We start from the raw sequence: 19,865 nt of genomic DNA, 5'->3' as shown, positions 1-19,865 counted from the left end.
TACGAAAGGAAGGGAGACAGAGCTGCTGATTCACATGGAAGCGAGAAACAATCTTGGGCAGGAAGGAAGGCACTGTGCGAATAGTCACTCCTGCCTCAGTGAACTGCAGAAAAGGCTCTCGACATGAAAGTGCCTGGAGCTCGGAAACTCTTCTGTCTGAAGTGATAGCCACCAAAAAGACTGCTTTCAACGTCAGGTCTTTCAGAGATGCCCTCGACAAGGGTTCAAAAGGCGGCTTCTGCAAGGCTCTTAGTACCAGGTTGAGATTCCACGCAGGCACCACTGAGTGCAGAGGAGGGCGCAGGTGATTAACTCCCTTGAGAAAGCGCACCACATCTGGCTGCGAAGCCAGGGAAGCACCCTTCAGGCGGCCCCTGAAGCAAGCCAGAGCCGCTACCTGGACTTTAAGGGAACTGAGCAACAGGCCTTTCTCCAGACCTTCTTGCAGGAACGCCAACACTGAAGAAATTGGAGCAGTGAAGGGAGAAAGTGAGCCCGCTTCACACCACGCTGCAAAGGTACGCCAAACCCTGGCGTAAGCCGTAGAAGTAGAGCGCTTCCTCGCTCTCAGCATAGTGGCGATGACCTTGTCTGAGAAGCCCTTCTTTCTCAGACGCTGCCGCTCAATAGCCAGGCCGTAAGACCAAAGGGGGAGGGATCCTCCATCACCACGGGACCCTGATGTAACAGGCCCTGCTCCACTGGCAGCCGCAGAGGATCGTCGACTGAGAGCCTGATCAAGTCCGCATACCAGGGACGTCTGGGCCAATCCGGACCCACCAGGATTATCCGGCCTGGATGCTTTGCCACCCGGTCTAGCACCCTGCCCAACATGGGCCAGGGCGGGAACAAATAGAGAAGCTCTTGTGTCGGCCACTGTTGGAGAAGAGCATCTACTCCCAGGGATCGAGGGTCCCATCCTCTGCTGAAAAAGCGCGGCACTTGGCAATTGGCCGATGACGCCATCAGATCTAGGCTCGGCTGGCCCCAGCGCTTCGTGATGTCCAAGAACGCCTGAGCAGATAGCTGCCACTCTCCGGGCTCCAAGGTATGGCGACTGAGAAAGTCCGCCTTGACATTCATGACTCCGGCAATGTGGGCCGCTGACAGCTGTTCCAGGTTCGCTTCCGCCCACTGGCATAAATTCATGGCCTCCTTGGCTAGAGGGGCGCTCTTGGTACCTCCCTGGCGGTTGACATAGGCCACAGCCGTGGCATTGTCCGACAGGACCCGTACTGGCTTCAACGCCAGTACCGGGATGAACTCCAAAAGCGCCAACCGAATGGCTCTGAGTTCCAGGAGGTTGATAGACCACTTTGCCTCTGCAGGAGACCAGAGCCCCTGCGCTGTCCTTCCCAAGCAGTGGGCTCCCCAGCCCGACAAAGAGGCGTCCGTCGTGACGACAATCCACTCCGGGGTCACCAGAGGCATTCCTGCAGACAACTTGTCTGTCTGCGTCCACCAGCTCAGCGCCTTGCGCACTGCTGGGTCCAAGGGAAGGCGCACAGCATAATCCTCCGACATCGGAGTCCAGAGCTGCAGCAGAGAGTGTTGTAGTGGTCTCATATGAGCCCTGGCCCAGGGCACTACTTCCATCGTGGCCGTCATAGAGCCCAACAGCTGCACATAGTCCCAAGCCCGAAGACGAGAGGCTACTAGGAACTGGTCCACCTGAGCCTGAAGCTTGACAATCCGATTGTCTGGCAGGAACACTCTGCCCACTTGGGTGTCGAATCGAACTCCCAGATACTCCAGGGACTGAGTTGGGCGCAGCTGGCTTTTCTCCCAGTTGATGATCCACCCCAGGGAGCTCAAAAGAGCAACCACCCGGTTCACAGCTTTGCCGCACTCTGCATAAGAGGGGGCTCGGATCAACCAGTCGTCCAGATAAGGATGGACTTGTACTCCTTCCTTCCTCAGGAAGGCCGCGATGACCACCATTACTTTGGAGAAGGTCCGCGGAGCAGTAGCCAACCCGAACGGGAGGGCTCTGAACTGGAAGTGTCGGCCCAGGACTGCAACACGCAGAAAGCGTTGATGAGGAGGCCAGATGGGAATATGCAAGTACGCTTCCTTGATGTCCAAGGATGCCAGGTACTCCCCTGCCTTCACTGCCGCTATAACAGAGCGGAGAGTCTCCATGCGAAAGTGCCGAACTTTCAAGGCCCGACTGACCCCTTTGAGGTCGCGGATAGGCCGTACAGAACCTCCTTTCTTTGGTACCACAAAGTAAATGGAGTAACGCCCCTTGCCAAGCTGATTTTCTGGCACCGGAACGACCGCACCCAGGCGGATCAGGTTGTCCAAGGTCTGCTGCACTGCCACAGCTTTGACCGGAGACTTGCAGGGAGAGAGTACAAACCCGTCTCTTAAGGGTCGGCAGAACTCTAGCTTGTAGCCGTCTCTGATGACTTCCAGCACCCAAGCGTCTGAAGTTATTGTGGTCCACTCGCCCAGAAACGAGGACAGCCGTCCTCCAATCTGCACTGGGGCGTGGACCAAGGCCCCGTCATTGGGTACGAGACCCTGGGGGAGGACCGGAGGGAGCACCTCCGGGACGGCGGTCTCTGCGAAAGGAATGCTGCTTGGGGGAGAAGTTCCTCTTGAAGGAAGAGGGGGCAGAGGAGCCCGACCTGCCCAGGCGGTACCGACGGGCTTCCTGAAACCGTCCTCTGGAGGTACCGGGGCGAGTACTAGCCCGAGCCCTGACCTCTGGTAACTTCTTGCCCTTAGACGTGCCGAGATCGGTCACGATTTTGTCCAGCTCGACCCCAAAGAGCAGCTTGCCTTTAAAAGGCAATCTAGCCAGGCGGGATTTAGAGGCGTGGTCAGCAGACCAATGCTTCAGCCAAAGCCACCGCCGCGCAGAGATTGTCTGAGCCATGCCTTTAGCTGAGGCCCTCAAGACATCATACAGCAAGTCTGCCAAATAGGCTAAGCCCGATTCCAGGGCCGGCCAATCAGCCCTCAAGGAATGATCCGAGGGGGAAGCCTGCTGCACCATAGTCAGGCACGCCCTGGCCACATAGGAGCCGCAAACTGAGGCCTGCAAACTTAAAGCAGCCGCCTCAAAGGACGACCTTAAGGCCGCCTCCAATCTTCTGTCTTGGGCGTCCTTTAGGGCCGTGCCACCTTCCACCGGCAACGCCGTTTTCTTAGTCACCGCAGTGATTAAAGAATCCACGGTAGGCCACAGATAGGCCTCACGTTCACTTTCAGGCAAAGGATAGAGGCGGGACATAGCCCTAGCCACTTTAAGGCTCACTTCCGGGACATCCCATTGAGCCGAAATTAAGGTGTGCATGGCATCATGCACGTGGAAGGTTCTAGGCGGGCGCTTCGTCCCCAGCATAATGGCAGAGCCAACAGGGGCTGAGGGAGAGACGTCCTCCGGAGAGGAAATCTTCAAAATGCCCATGGCCTGCACTAACAGGTTGGGCAAATCCTCTGAGCTAAAGAGCCGCGCTGCAGAGGGGTCATCCGCTCCATCCGAGCGGGGATCCGTCTCCTCCAAGGAATCCGCAAAGGACAGTTGGGAGAACTCAGATACGCTGCCCTCATCTACATCGGAGGAGACAAAGTCCTCCAAGGCCTGGGAATCAACCCGAGGGCGTTTACCTCCGGGGGCCTCAACCTCTTTACCACACGAGGGAGCAGGGGCAGCGTTTTGCATAAGGAAGGCCTGATGCAGCAGCAAAACAAACTCGAGGGAGAAACCCCCCCAGACTGTGCACTTCCGCAGCCTGGGCTACAGCCCTAGACGCACCCTCAACCGGCGCTCGCAAGAGCGGGGGAGAGACATGCTGCGCATCCAAGATGGCGTCCGGCGCGACACTCCGCGAAGGAGCCGCGCGGAAAGAACGGCGCTTAACTTTAGCCGCTTTTGTGCCGTCGCCCAAATTAAGGGCGTTCATGGCATTAATGTCTCCCACCTCAAGGGCGGCCCAAGAAGAAGCCGTCCGAGCCGCATGGCCGGCCAAGATGGCGGAGGCGAGCAGCGGGAGATGGGCGTTTATGGCGGGAAAAACCGCCACACCGGAGGAAGGACCGGGACACTCATCGGTCACGAAACTGTCACCCAACAAGGGCGAATCAGACTTTAAGACCCCCGCATCCCCTCTAGAAGCGCCCAAGCGATCCGGGGAGCGACTCTTTGCGCCCTCGCCCTCCGACGCCATAGGCCACGTGGAGATCAATCGGGGAACCCCCTGCCCGCTATAAAAAGGTAAAAATTACCTGCTTTCCGCTCCGAGCTGTAACGACCTGGTGTCCCAGTGAGTAGCTGCAATAAACGTTTAAATAAACGTCGAAATAAACGCCTTTAAGGACGTTCAAAATTCTTTTTTTTTTTTTTTTTTTAACGGAGCCAGCGGGAGGGGGGAGAAAAGGAGGGACCTGGCGCCACCAGGTTTGCACTTGCTCAAGAAGAGCCCTCAACCCCAGGCACTCAACAAAACCTAAAAATTAGGCTTGGAGGCCTAGCCAGAGCTGCTGCTGTGTGTGACCACCACCTGCTGAGATAGAGAACATACTGAGGAGTTTCCGGCAGCACATGACCACATATAGGGAGGCAAAGGTTTGCTCTCTATCTCCACCTGCTGGTAGATGGACACAACCCACCAGTCTATGGATTGATCAGCATGATGATATGGAAAGTATGGTTTAGAATGCACATTGAAGTTAATGTAGAGGTCGTTACCACACAATTACTAACATGGCAGATAATGTGGTGGTATTAGCTAAACCTCTAGAGATGTAGCTAACTGCATTCTGTGTTACTGGTCATGCCATTAATACGACATAGCATCACTGCTCTGCATTTACTACACAGCTGCCTTCCCCAAAGTGCTGGGAATGCCTCTGACAGTTGATACAGAGGTTTTACACCTACTGTACCTTAGTAGTGGCTGTTAACACACATTAGGTGCAAAACCTTAGTTCAGTTTAGTAAATAGACCCCTAAGTATTTTAGCTTTCATTTTAAGAATAGTGTAGGTTTTTAACAAGAATTCCCATGCCTGTAAAAATGAGGGGATTCATTGTTACACCCCCGACGCTTGCAGAAGTTAAAGAACTAAAGTTAAAGTCATCTCCCCCTTTAAGGCAACCGACGTTATTACACAAATCCATCTTCTGAGTTCTGTGATAAATTACTGTGTGCTCAGGGGATAAACTGTATCTTAAAAAAGCTTGCACAGGCCTCTGTTGCATGGCAACGGATGTGAACAACATCACTGCTTTGCTTTTCGAAATCACAACTGAAGCAACAAAAAAGTCTCTGGCTTGGTCCACCTGCAATATTACCTTACAGATTATTTACATAATGAAAGCTTAATTTGTAGAAATTTCAGCAATCATCAACTTACAATCAGGAAAATACAGCAGCTATGCAAAAAGACGACGGTAAATGATGGCTTAACTTCAGGGGTTATAATCACATTACTCATTCAGTATTTCGTTACAGAGTCAAAACATAGTATTCAAAGACCACTTTGATTCAAATCTTAAAAATACAAAATATTTTTAATTTTTAATCTGAAATTGCTATAGTTTAAAATAGGGTCTGTAACAGCTGTTTACCAGTTTGCATGGCATAAAATTAAGTTATCAAGATAAAGTCCTTGCACCCCACTGAAAATGATCAGTTGGGGCCACAAAGCCATACTACAATAGGTAAGAATGTATGCATTGTATATGGTTAGAAAGTGAGATATGTGAGATACAAAAGGACAGAGTGCCATTACTGCACCAGCACAAATGATCTCATTAAACAGCATGAAAATCATTGAGAGAGGGTACAGAGATACAAAAGTGAATTGGACCATGTTGGAAACAGCTTGGAGAAAACTATGGAAAAGGGTATAGGAAGAAGTGCAATTTTAACATGCAGCCTCATATTTTTTGTTTGGGTTTGTTGTTGTTGTCTGTCTTGATTAGAATGTAAGCTCCAAAGAGCAGGGACTGTCTCCTAACATGTTTCACTAAAGTACCACATACACACTGTACAATAATAAGCATATTAATAAAAGAGTGAGAAGAGCAGGGTCTTAAAACCTAGTGGGAGGAGGATGACATCTAGAGGTAGGTTAAAGTAGAGAAAAAGCCCGTAGACTAAGATTAACCAATTAAAGAGCACAAGTATGGGAAAACTCATAAATGAAATATGCCAGTTGAAATATAGGGCGGGGGAACGCATTACATGATTGAAGGGCTAGAAACAGGAACTCAGTGTAATGTAGAATGAAATGAGCCAATGAAAAATAGATTTTTGGCATTATGGGGTCAGTTTTCAAAGGAAGTTAAATGTTTACTGGAGACTGGTAAACATTTAACTTCCTTACCCATAAAATTTCAGCCTCTAAATGAATAGTGATGGGCTGAAAATCCGTCCAACCATTTTGCCACTCCATATAGTAGAGGTGCAGATTTAGGGCAGAGCAAGGGAAGCAATCCAAAACATTCGTTACAGTGCTCATATTCGGCTGCTATACAGGCAGTGGCAGTGGAGATCAGCAGTGAATAGCCAACACTTAAATTAATACCCAGCCCTATATTTTTAATGCATTGCACAACGGAACAGGTGGATGTGCAGGAAATGATAAAAATGCCAGAAGGCAAGCTGGCCCTCATAGTACTCATCTCATCCAAAAATGTGGTAATTTATCTCTGCCTATATGTTCACATCTTAGTTGTAGCCCTCACTGTAATCACCCAATATGGTGTCTATGCATTCACTTGCCCTTCCCCCACCAACTCTATAGTGAATAGATACTGAACAGCTCAGCTGTGAGATTTTTCATCTTCTTGTTAGAAGGGAAATTAGTTCTTTCTTTTTTCTTTTTGCTCCTGGCATCTCTTATTTCCTGGGATGAATGCCATTAAAGCTTAGACAAAACACAGCTAGATCACCACATAATGACATCAGCCAACCAGAGAAGCCAGTAATGTGGCTGAAGAGGCACATTTTTACCGATACAAATACTGAGTACATTTTATACCACACAGCTGAGCATGCTCACTGATGCTAACAGGATTGTCTGTATGCCTAAAAATTTGATCTAATTCTCTCTTCTCCAGATAAGTGAAAGCTGGTCTTTGGGAAGGAAGATGATAATCCAGGAAAAAGCATGAAAAAAAAAGCATTAAAGGTAGACCAGAAAAATAATAGCAATGGAGAATGAGAGTTTAATATCTTTTATTGGATTTCAATACAATACAAGAGAAGCAAGAGCTCACCACAGAACAACAAGCAACATTACCAGATGTCTGTCTGCTGGTCTTGCCACTCCCAAACGGGTACTCTCAGGCATCTTATATTTGATTGTGTGTGCCTTCGCAAGTAGCTGGTAGCCATTTCTCACCTCCCTGGCTCCATCTCTTATCAATTTGTGATTCTTCGGGAGCAGTTCTTTGGGGGTCGGCTAACTCCTAGTGAAGGGGCTCTTGTTAGTGCTATGGTCTCTTTGGCATTGAAGGTGATCTTCTCACATTGGAAGTCCTTACAACAGGCCACTTATCAGGAATGGTGGAACTTGTTGCTCCAAATGTACAAATTCGAATTACATCTGGCGAAGAAATCTTCTCGCTTCGCTTCCTATAGGGAAAAATGGCTGCCACTGGTATCTTATTTTGCTTCGGTACAGAGATAAGCACTGAGTTTGACGTATTTTGTGGCCTATGCATGCTCTATGACTGGATTTGTATCCTCCAGCCCTCCCCCCTTTTTTTTTCTTCTCCACCTCCTCTTTCTTCCCTTTTTCTTAATGTGATTCTAGCTGTGGATAGTTGCTTCTTAAATGTGAGCTCCAGTTTTGCCATGATTTGCATTGGAGAATGAGAAGCAGGAAATATAAAGTTTAGGAAACGTGGAGGGGCATAATCGAACGGGGACGCCCATCTCTACGGGCGCCCATCTCTAAGGATGTCCCGGCAAAGAGGCGGGCAATCCCGTATTATCAATACAAGATAGGCGTCCATCTTTCGTTTCGATAATACGGTCGGGGACGCCCAAATCTCAACATTTAAGTCGACCTTAGAGATGGTCGACCTAAATGTTGAGATGGTTGACCTTAGAGATGGGTGACCTCGGTTTTCGCTGATAATGGAAACCGAGGACGGCCATCTCAAAAATGACCAAATCCAAGGCACTGGTCCCCCTCACATGCCAGGACACCAACCAGGCACTCTAGGGGTCACTGCAGTGGACTTCACAAATTGCTCCCAGGTGCATAGCTCCCTTACCGTGTGTGCTGAGCCCCCCGAAACAACCCCAAAACCCACTCCCCAAAACTGTACACCACTACCATAGCCTTTAGGGATAAAGGGGGGCACCTACATGTGGGTATAGTGGGTTTCGGGTGGGTTTTGGAGGGCTCACATTTACCACCACAAGTGTAACAGGTGGGGGAGGATGGGCCTGGGTCCGCCTGCCTGAAATGTGCTGCACCCACTAAAAGCTGCTTCAGGGACCTGCATACTGCTGTGATGGAGCTGGGTATGACATTTGAGTCTGGCATAGAGGCTGGAAAAATGTTTTGTAATTTTTTTTTTTTTTGGGTGGGAGGGTGTTGGTGACCACTGGGGGAGTAAGGGGAGGTCATCCCCGATTCCCTCTGGTGGTCATCTGGTCAGTTCGGGCACCTTTTCGAGGTTTGGTCATGAAAAAGAGACCAAGTAAAGTCAGCCAAATGCTCCTCAGGGACGCCCTTCTTTTTTCCATTAGCGGCTGAGGACGCCCATCTCTTAACCACGCCCCGTCCTTGGTACGTTGCCGACACGCCCCCGGGAACTTTGGTCGTCCCCGCGATGGAAAGCAGTTGGGGATGCCCAAAATCGGCTTTCAATTATGCCAATTTGGGCGACCCAGAGAGAAGGATGCCCATCTCCCGATTTGTGTCAAAAGATGGGTGCCCTTCTCTTTCGAAAATGCCCCTGCTAGTGATTATTTTTTCAAAATGAATAAACAGGTAAAAAATGCTTTTAATGACTTTAGGCTCAACAGGAAAACTTGGGAATGAAGGGCGTGACTATTTGTATTTTGGCACATATGGAGCTGAAGGCCTGCTTTTATTTAAAGCTTAGTATCTACTATGTTAACAATTTAAAACTTTCAGACTGAACTATTTTATGTAACAGGTCTCTTGCATTTTCTTCTACTGGGTATGTCCATCATGAGATGTTTTATAATACTGTTACAAAAACTAAAGTGCAGACACAAAGGGGGGGGGGGGGGGGAATAATCGAATGGGGACGACCATCTCTAAGGGCACCTATCTCTGAGGACGTCCCCGCGAAGGGGTAGGGCATCCCGTATTATCGAAACAAGATGGGCGTCCATCTTTCGTTTCGATAATACGGTCGGGGACGCCCAAATCTCAACATTTAGGTTGACCTAAGAGATGGGCGACCTTAGAGATGGGCGACCTCGGTTTTCGCCGATACTGGAAACCGAGGACGCCCATCTCAAAAACGACCAAATCCAAGGCATTTGGTTGTGGGAGGAGCCAGCATTCGTAGTGCACTGGTCCCCCTGACATGCCAGTACACCAACCAGGCACCCTAGAGGGCACTGCAGTGGACTTCAGAAATTGCTCCCAGGTGCATAGCTCCCTTACCTTGGGTGCTGAGCCCCCCCAAACCCACTCCCCACAACTGTACACCACTACCATAGCTCTTAAGGATGAAGGGGGGCACCTAGATGTGGGGGTGCAGTGGGTTTCAGGTGGGTTTTGAAGGGCTCACATTTACCACCACAAGTGTAACAGGGAGGGGGGACGGGCCTGGGTCCGCCTGCCTGAAGTGCACTGCATCCACTAAAAACTGCTCCAGGGACCTGGATACTGCTGTGATGGAGCTGGGTATGACATTTGAGGCTGGCATAGAGGCTGGAAAAAATGTTTTTTAATTTTTTTGGGGGGTGGGGGTGGGAGGGGGTTGGTGACCACTGGGGGAGTAAGGGGAGGTCATCCCCGATTCCCTCCGGTGGTCATCTGGTCAGTTCGGGCACCTTTTCGAGACTTGGTCGTGAAATAAATTGGATCAAGTCAGCCAAATGCTCTTCAGGGACGCCCTTCTTTTTTCCATTATTGGCCGAGGATGCCCATTTGTTAAGCACGCCCCCGTCCCGCCCCCAGGAACTTTGGTTGTCCCCGCGACGGAAAGCAGTTGAGGACGCCCAAAATCGGCTTTCGATTATGCCGATTTGGGCAACCCTGAGAGAAGACACACATCTCCTGATTTGTGTCGAAAGATGGGCGCCCTTCTCTTTCGAAAATGCCCCTGAAAATCAAAGACATACCAATGGTCCATCAAACTCACCTTCCTCTCTCGTAGTAGCCAGAAAATCCTTTTGTCATCCCTAAGTATAAATGGCCAATAATTGTTAATGGACCTCTCATCCAGGATCTCTGCCAAACCATTTTAATACTCATCTATTCTACTAGACTTGACCACATACTCATTTCTTAAACCAGAGGCAATTATCTTTCTACTGTAATTTCTCCAGTAGTGAGCGCCACAGTTTTGAAGCATAATAACTAAAAGGTGCCTGTCTGGTGCCTATTAAATGGATCATCTGTAGGCCTGTAAATATCCAGAAGATCCTGCTGTGAAGGTCCCAGTATCCTGCATGGAGCATACTGTATCAGCAATTCATGAAGTTATTATGGTTTCTGGACACCAAACGACCTTAAACAAGCTCCCTGAACACAAAGAACCTTAAACTTTAGATGCTGCTCAATTAGTATCCAATGCAGGATCATAGGAAGTAGAATTACATGTACACATGCCCACAGGCTGCTATACTCTGAGTTAGCTGGAGTCTGTGTAGTTGATATTTGGGAAGTCCCTAATAATAACTATTACTGTAGTCTTGTTGACATTTCCTTAAAAGCAACAAGGTAGCAAACACCACTCACACTATAGCTGAAATATGCACGTCCAAAAATAATCCAGAATCCAATAATTTTCCTAAATTGTGCACCACAGAACTTGGCTGTATAGCCATAATTTTGAAAGGTGGAAAAGTATTCAGATGCCCTTTTATTAAACTGTAGCAATTTTTTGCACCTCAACTGCAACAGTTACAGTGTGGTTAGTACAAAGCTCATGCAGGAAATGCAAGAGGTGTACCCATCATTTGCCCTAAATTACTATTCAGGGCAGATACTTCCCACATAGGCAACCATGGTACATATATCTGCAGTTAGAGCAAGTGCACCCATGCTACTTGCGCTATCTCACTGTCAAAAAAAGATGAAATTTCCCCCTTTCAATCCCCACCCTCAGAGAGTACCCCAAGGGTTCCCTGGTAGTCTGGTGGGACGATAGGCATGATCTCCATCCACTAAGCGCAACTGCACTATTGGCTGTAGTGTCGTGACAGCTAGCATACAGTATTGACCCACATGTTACCCGTCACAGCTGGCAACACCTTGACTCTGCCTCTTTCACGCCTGTAACACACCCCCACATTAAGCAGCTAGTGTTCTGGGGTTTTGTTTTGTTTTTTTAACTAGACTGGCTGGTTTTAACGCAAGGTAGCTGTTAGTGTGGGTCCGCACTAAATTTCTACCATGCAGTAAAACCCACACTAACTGTTTAATGAAAAGAGCTCTTAAGAGTCTGCTGACTACGGCTAATCCTCAGTTTGTCATCATGGAGGAAGATCAGGGGCTGACTTTGAAACATTTGAATGCATGTTAGCAGCCATTTCAGAATGTTTTTCTTTGAATAGACTTAAGATAAGCCCAGAAAAATCTGAATTTTTGTGGGTAAGTAGTACCCGGACAGTGTTAATATTACTGGCTAGTAGTAGTCAAGCAGCAGCACTTCAGGAGAATAAGGTTGTTCATATTCTAGAAGTGTTGTTGGACATTGGGGAGCTGTTATTAACTAAGTACATTTCACTGGCTGTGGGTGCTTTTTTTAGTCTGACTATTGTATCAGGTTCAGCATGTAGTCCAACATAAAGATCTTGCTACCTTGATTCATGCACTGATTGCATCTCATTTGACTATTGCAATGGTCCATACCAGAGATTGGCAACCTTTACATACAGAGGGCCAAATGAATGTCAGTACTATCCGTAGCAGGCCACATTACATAATGTCAGAACCGGAAATTCACACAGCTCCAGAGACCTTCTGTGATAAATAAGTAAAAATTTAACTAAAAACAATGAAAACAAACTGCTAGAGTGGTTATTCTGAAAATATTTGCAAAATACAGTATTTAAAATTGCCAAAACTCTGGTTAATGATATTTTCTGTATATACTTCTCATGGTCTGCATTGGTCGCTCACCCCTGGTCTATACTGTGGTTCGCAAAAGTATCAACTCAAGCAGCCGCAGTGGGTGAAAAAGAAGACATATCATCATATGACTCCCATGTCCATTACTTTTCTTTGACTTCCAATATATCAATGTATCCATTTTAAAATATTGTCTTTGATTTTCAAAGCAGGGGCCTACATATCTTTGTCCTCAATAATGTTTTCAGCAGCCTGTTATTAGAACTAGCTGGTTCTACTGGTCCGGATATGACTTTTGTGTAAAGGCTGCATGCTTTGGAACTCTATGCCCTTGGAATTAAGGCAGGAAAGCAAATATCTGACATTCAGGAAAAAGACTAAGAAATGGCTTTTCAAGTTTGTGAAATGAATATATAGCGTAGGAATACAGATGAGCACAATGGATGGGTATTGGAGAATAGTGGAATATTTTACATATTATATACAGGGTAAGCGGAATATTTTATGTATAACTGTTTATTCAGTATCTCAAATTACAGTACATAACTGTAAAGAAAACACATATCAAAAGATAAGACACAATGTTTCAATATTAATTCTATCCACATTCACTGACACTTCAACTTTCAATTGCGGAAACATTTTATGACAAGCCAGTGTAGAATTAGGTACATTCTGAACTATTTGTTAACACTTGACCACAAAAATCAAAAGATGAAACCAAAAGGGTAGCACACATCTCTACTAATTCAATGACTCTGGTAGTAGCGCTTTAGAAATGTTAAGTAGTAGTAGTAGCAGTAATATATAGAACATTCATCGCCCCCTTGGTAACACTGTGTTGCACCTTAGCAAAAGGGAGGTACAGTAATAACAGCTACTAAAAGTAATAGAACCTGTATTTGATAATACTTTGGGGCTCATTTACTAAGCCATGTAGGCGCCTACGTGCACCCAACACACGTCAATTTTGAGTTACCGCCCAGCTACCACGTGGCCCTTGTGGTGATTTCATTTTTTGATGTGCGTCTGCTACGCGTGCCGGAAAATATTTTTATTTTCTGGCGTGTAGGCGGTAATCAGCATTTTAACCATGTAGACCATTACTGCCCGGTTACCACATGAGACCTTACCGCTAGGTCAATGGCTAGCAGCAAGGTCTCAGACCCAAAATAGACGCATGGCAATTTTCATTTTGACGCACATCCATTTTCAGCAAAATGTTTAAAAAGGCATTTTTTTACAGGTGTGCTGAAAAATGATTCTGCATGCACCCAAAACATGCGTCTACACTACTGCTAGCCATTTTTCAGCGCATCTTTGTAAAAGGGCCCCTAAGCCTCCTTAACAAATTTCCTTAGCAGGAAACTGGAAAGTATAGTACACATTCAAGAAGGCTCTTATAAAATTGCCAATAGGTATATGCATATATAAAGTGGGTGCACAGAAACAGTGCCTATTTTTAGGTGATACATTCATAGGAATTTCACAGGGCAGAGAATAGGCTGAGCAGGGGGTTGGTTGGCTTGGCATTTGTAGGCATCTACTATAATAAAACTCACCCTCAACATTCTGAGGACACTGACGTCAGTGAAGCCAAGCCCTGACTTCCTTCAAAAAGGTTAGTTCGTGGTGGTGAAGCCACCAAAATTGCTCCGGGCCCCGCCCTCGAGGGCGGAGCAATGGCAGAACAACGAAGGGGTTGGCCAGGGACGGGGGGGGGGGGGGGGGGTGCTGGCGACGAAAACCTTGCTAGCGCCCGTTTCATTTCCTCTGAAACGGGCCTCTTTTACTAGTTAATCAATAAAATACATGCAATTGCATCTATTCTTACCAGCAAATATATGCACAGAATTAAACCTGCCTCAAACACTTTCTATGGGGAAATTTTATAAAGATCCATAGGTGTTGTCACATTAACATAGGTACAACATATGCTACTTTCCTGTTTAGGTGCTCTATTACACCCTATATATCTAATTTAATTAACTGCTATTTCTAAAATCAGGGAGTACTAATGATGGATCCTACCTACAATATGAATATAACGTATGAACAAGTAAGTTGCTCCATTACCTCATAGTTCTTATATCCCAGCCACGAATGTTTGTATCATTGGCTGTTGCAATTTGGGAACAATTGTGGTGAGGGCTCCATCGTCCTGATGTAAATTTCAGCTGTCCTTTTCCTTCCAAAGCTGCAGAGCTAGAGAGCTTGTTGGGGGGGGGGGGGGGGGGGGGGGGGGGGAGAAAAGGAAAAAAAGGTCAATTATAAAAAGTAAGTTGAGGAAAAGATAGCTGTGCAAGAATGTATATAATTGAGGAAAATAGCATATTTTACTTAAGTCTTTATTATATATCACTGAAAATATAATAGAAAACATATCCTCATTTTAACCAAAAGGAACAGACTTAATGGTTTAATTAATGAGAACAGTACTAAATGCATCAACAAAAAAATTAATTTTATAAACCAAAAAACTGCTTTCAGAGTCAGAACTGAAATCATGAATGACAGCTGGAGGGCAAATTTAAATATAAGAAAATAAATGTTTTAAAAATTGAAAAACAATGGAGGAACTGAAAGGGAATGGACAACAGAAGAGAATATAGGGAAATTATCTTGTGATGGGAAGATAACCAAAGGTTATCCTATTAGTATCACTTTGCAAGTTTCAAGAGTTCCTTTATTTCACAAATGTTATGGATGTTGTCAAATACAGTCTTCTGGTCATCTCATGTACAGTGTTCCTTCTAAAAATAGCTTTACTAAAGCCTCTATTATACTTCTACTACTACTACTTAACATTTCTAGAGCGCTACTAGGGTTACGCAGCGCTGTACAGTTTAACAAAAAGGACAGTCCCTGCCAAAAGGAGCTTACAATCTAAAGGACGAAATGTCAAGTTGGGGCAGTCTAGATTTCTTGAATACAGGTATAGTGGTTAGGTGCCGAGGGTGACATTGAAGAGGTGGGCTTTGAGCAAGGATTTGAAGATGGGCAGGGAGGGGGCCTGGCGAATGGGCTCAGGGAGTTTTTATTCCAAGCATGGGGTGAAACGAGGCAGAAAGGGCGGAGCCTGGAGTTGGCGGTGGTGAAGAAGGGTACTGAAAGGAGGGATTTGTCTTGAGATCGGAGGTTACGGGTAGGAACATAAGGGGAGATGAGGGTAGAGAGGTAAGGAGGGGCTGCAGATCAAGTGCATTTGTAGGTTAGTAGGAGAAGCTTGAAATGTATGCGGTACCTGACCAGAAGCCAGTGAAGTGATTTGAGGAGAGGGGTGATATGAGTATATCGGTCCAGGTGGAAGATAAGACGTGCAGCAGAGTTCTGAACGGACTGTAGGGGGGATAGATGGCAAAGTGGGAAGCCAGTGAGGAGTAGGTTGCAGTAGTCAAGGTGAGAGGTAATGAGAGAGTGGATGAGAGTTCGGGTGGTGTGCTCAGAGAGGAAAGGGCAAATTTTGCTAATGTTATAGAGGAAGAAGCGACAGGTCTTGGTTATCTGCTGGATATGCGCAGAGAAGGAGAGGGAGGAGTCGAAGATGACTCCGAGGTTGCAGGTGGATGAGACGGGGACGATGAGGGTGTTATCAACTGAGATAGAGAGTGAAGGGAGAGGAGAAGTGGGTTTGGGTGGGAAGATAATAACCTCGGTCTTGGCCATGTTCAGTTTCAGGTGGCGGTTGGACATCCAGGCAGCAATGTCGGATAAGCTGGTTGATACTTTGGCCTGGGTTTCCGCAGTGATGTCTTGGATGGAGAGATAAAGCTGTGTGTCATCAGCATAAAGATGATATTGGAAACCATGAGATGAGATCAGGTAGCCCAGGGAAGAGGTGTAGATTGAAAAAAGAAGGGGTCTAAGGACAGATCCCTGAAGAACTCCAACAGAGAGCAGGATGGGGGTGAAGGAAGAGCCATGAGAATGTACTCTGAAGGTACGATGGGAGAGATAAGAGGAGAACCAGGAGAGGACAGAGCTCTGGAACCCAAATGAGGACAGTGTGGCAAGAAGTAAATTGTGATTGACAGTGTCAAAATCGGCGGATAGGTCGAGGAGGATGAGGATGGAGTAGTGACCTTTGGATTTGGCAAGGAACAGGTCATTGCAGACCTTAGATAGTGCCGTTTCTGTCGAGTGTAGGGGGCGAAAGCCGGATTGAAGCGGATCGAGGATGGCATGAGAGGAGAGAAAATCAAGGCAACGGCTGTGAACGGCGCGTTCAAGTATCTTGGAGAGGAAGGGTAGGAGGGAAATGGGGCGGTAGTTGGAGGGACAGGTAGGGTCAAGTGATGGTTTTTTGAAGAGTGGTGTGACTACCGCATGCTTGAAGGTGTCAGGGACAGTTGCAGTGGAGAGGGAGAGAGATTGAGGATATGACAGATGGGGGTGGGGGTGACAGTAGGAGAGATGGTGTTAAAATAGCTTTACTAAAGCATATATTATACTTGCCTACTTATTTTGGAGGGCAAAGGCAAAATAAATCATATTGCTGGGGGAGGGAGCCTGATTCATCCTTAGCATCCACAATATTTGGGCAGTGCCGTCGCCATCCCCTCCCCCCCCAATATTCACTGCCTATGATAGCCATCAACACACACCACTGAAAAAAAAAAACATCTGATACAGCATATGCCAGTGATAACTATATAGGAATTGTTGATAAAAAAAAAAACCTGTATTAAGATGACAAAACTACCAATTAACAAGGGAAACTAGCCATAGTTTAGATTCTGAAGAGGTAGTTTTATAAAGGATTTTTCATGCCTAAAAATCATGTCATTTATTTAAAATATTTCTAGCTCACCAATCATAATCATTCGTTGCAGGGCATTTATAAAATTATCTCAGGAGTTAACACACCTACCCCCGGATTCTGTATAATGCACGCTGCTGAAAGAAAGGATAGTTAACTTTCTAGAAACCGACAGGTTACAGGACCCGAGGCAACATGGCTTTACCAAAGGAAAATCCTGCCAAACGAATCTTATTGACTTTTTTGACTGGGTGACCAAAGAACTGGATGAGGGACGTGCGCTAGATGTAATCTACTTGGACTTCAGCAAAGCCATTGATACGGTCCCCCACAGAAGACTCGTGAATAAGCTGAAAGGGTTGAACTTAGGACCGAAAGTGGTGAACTGGATAAGAAACTGGTTGACCGACAGGTGGCAGAGGGTGGTGGTAAATGGAATCCGCTCGGAGGAAAGGTAGGTGAGCAGTGGAGTTCCTCAGGGGTCGGTGCTGGGGCCTATTCTGTTTAATATATTTGTGGGAGATACTGCTGAAGGGTTGGAAGGAAAGGTGTGCCTTTTTGCGGATGACACGAAAATAGCTAATAGAGTGGATACCCTGGAGGGAGTAGAAATGATGAGAAGGGATCTCCGAACGTTAGAAGAATGGTCGAGGGTCTGGCAGTTAAAATTTAATACTCGCAGTTGTCAAGTACTCACTTTACACCAATGTGATGATATTTCATTTATATTATTTATTTAAATAGCTTGCAGTGCCTTACATACATACATACCACTAATCCTCACTCATTCACCAATCACTCCAGCACTCCTAATTCCTAGCCTTCTTTTCATATAGATACACCTCGCACCTGCTCTCGGTACGGGTTAATGATACAACAGCACATAGTATACAACAGCACACGATGTATAAACAGCTCACATCGTGTGCTGTTGTATCATTAACCCGTACCGAGAACAGGAATGAAAAACAAAAATGAGGACGTTATAATGCCTTTGTATCGCTCCATGGTACGACTGCACCTCGAATATTGTGTTCAATTCTGGTTGTCACATCTCAAAAAAAGATATAGTGGAATTATAAAAGGTGCAGAGAAGGGCAATGATAAAGTGATGGGACGACTTCCCTATGAGGAAAGGCTAAAGTGACTAGGGCTCTTCAGCTTGGAGAAAAGACGGCTGAGGGGAGATATGATAGAGGTCTATAAAATAATGAGTGGAGTGGAATGGGTAGACGTGAAGCGTCTGTTTACTCTTCCAAAAATACTAGGACTAGGGGGTATGTGATGAAGCTACAAAGTAGTAAATTTAAAACAAATAGGAGAAAATGTTTCTTCACTCAACGTGTAATTAAACTCTGGAATTTGTTGCCAGAGAATGTGGTAAAGGCAGTTAGCTTAGCAGAGTTTTAAAAAGGTTTGGACGGCTTCCTAAAAGTCCACAGACCATTATTAAACTGGACTTGGGGAAATCCACTATTTCTGGGATAAGTAGTATAAAATGTTTTGTACTTTTTTGGGGATCTTGCCAGGTGTTTGTGACCTGGATTGGCCACTGTTGGAAACAGGATGCTGGGCTTGATGGACCTTTGGTCTGTCCCAGTATGGAAATACTTATGTACTTATGAGGCACATAGGTTTAGGCTCTAGAATATCAACTAAGCATATTCTATTTACCGTGCCTAAATACAGGTGCCGCTTATAGAATATACTTAGGTGGAAATGTTTTCCATGCAGATTTTCTAGACGCCATATAGAATCTGGCCCATAAGGACTTAACACACAATGACCAGAAGGTTTGTACTGCATGTAGGTATGTGCAAGGGTAGACCACGGGCAAAGTCTCAATTTATGCATGCACTTTAGGCATTATCATTTATGCCTGCTCTATAACAGCAGCAAATGTCCACAGCTTCCATCTAGGTGTGATTTCTGCTGGTTTAGACTTGATAATTTATACAGACACATAGATGGCTATGTGGCTTTATAAAACAGACTAACAATAGTGCCTACTTGGCCTTTACATATAGGCAACCTGTTGTTACAATTATCTCCTACAGGCTTTAAAGATGGCAGCACAGAATCTGTAAATTGTGCTTTTGTAACTTTATTACTCATTTTTCTGTTTACAAATTGCTTTTATTTATGATTAAATATATAAAGCAGCAAATAATTCTCTCAAAGATTTTTATCAAGGAGGAAAAGACTTCAGATGCTCAACACTTTCTGCTCTCTGTTTATTTATGACTAAAATCAGCTGTTAAAAATGTAAGCATGCATGGAAACTAAAATTTAATATAAAAGTGCTTAGATGGTTGTCCAATGTAAATAAATAAATACATAAAAATCAATTGAAAATAATGTCATACAAATATACTTTTAAAAATGAACTCAGATGAGTTCTCACAAATAAAATTTTCTTTTTCCAGGCTACAGCAACTTGTTCCAAACAGATGATGCAGAGATTCATCCTTTTTAGAACTTCAACATGCTGTCAGATAAATATAAAAAGTTACTTTTAAAAAATATGTAATTTCTAACTATACACTTTGCCAGTTTACTATGCATTAAATAAGACTTATTTCTTCACTAGTAAAAGAAGCCCGTTTCAGAGCAAATGAAATGGGCGCTAGCAAGGTTTTCTTCGCCAACACCCCCCCTCCCTCCCTGGCCAACCCCTTCGTTGTTCTCGAGGGCGGGGCCCAGAGCGATTTCCCACCCACCCCCGCCTCCCTCCCTGCCAACCCCTTCGTTGTTATGCCATTGCTCCGCCCTCGAGGGCGGGGCCTGGAGCAATTTTGGTGGCTTCACCACCACGAACCTTCGAACCTTTGTGAAGGAAGTCAGAGCTTGACTTC

The 19,865-nt window shown here is 45.8% G+C and overlaps 1 protein-coding gene across 1 annotated transcript in view; it reads right to left on the bottom strand.

The window, feature by feature from the left end:
• The window catches only part of EIPR1 (EARP complex and GARP complex interacting protein 1), a 329,744-nt gene that overhangs the window by 61,995 nt on the left and 247,884 nt on the right, over nucleotides 1-19,865 (bottom strand). The window contains exon 6 of the mRNA XM_030198922.1: nucleotides 14,328-14,464. Coding sequence (XP_030054782.1) covers nucleotides 14,328-14,464 — 137 coding nt within the window. The remainder of the gene's footprint in view (nucleotides 1-14,327; nucleotides 14,465-19,865) is intronic.

Source organism: Microcaecilia unicolor, chromosome 3 (assembly GCF_901765095.1).
Source record: "Microcaecilia unicolor chromosome 3, aMicUni1.1, whole genome shotgun sequence".
Lineage (NCBI taxonomy): Eukaryota > Metazoa > Chordata > Amphibia > Gymnophiona > Siphonopidae > Microcaecilia > Microcaecilia unicolor.
The sequence above is the reverse complement of the archived record's forward strand: the minus strand, read 5'-3'. Positions and strand labels throughout refer to the sequence as shown.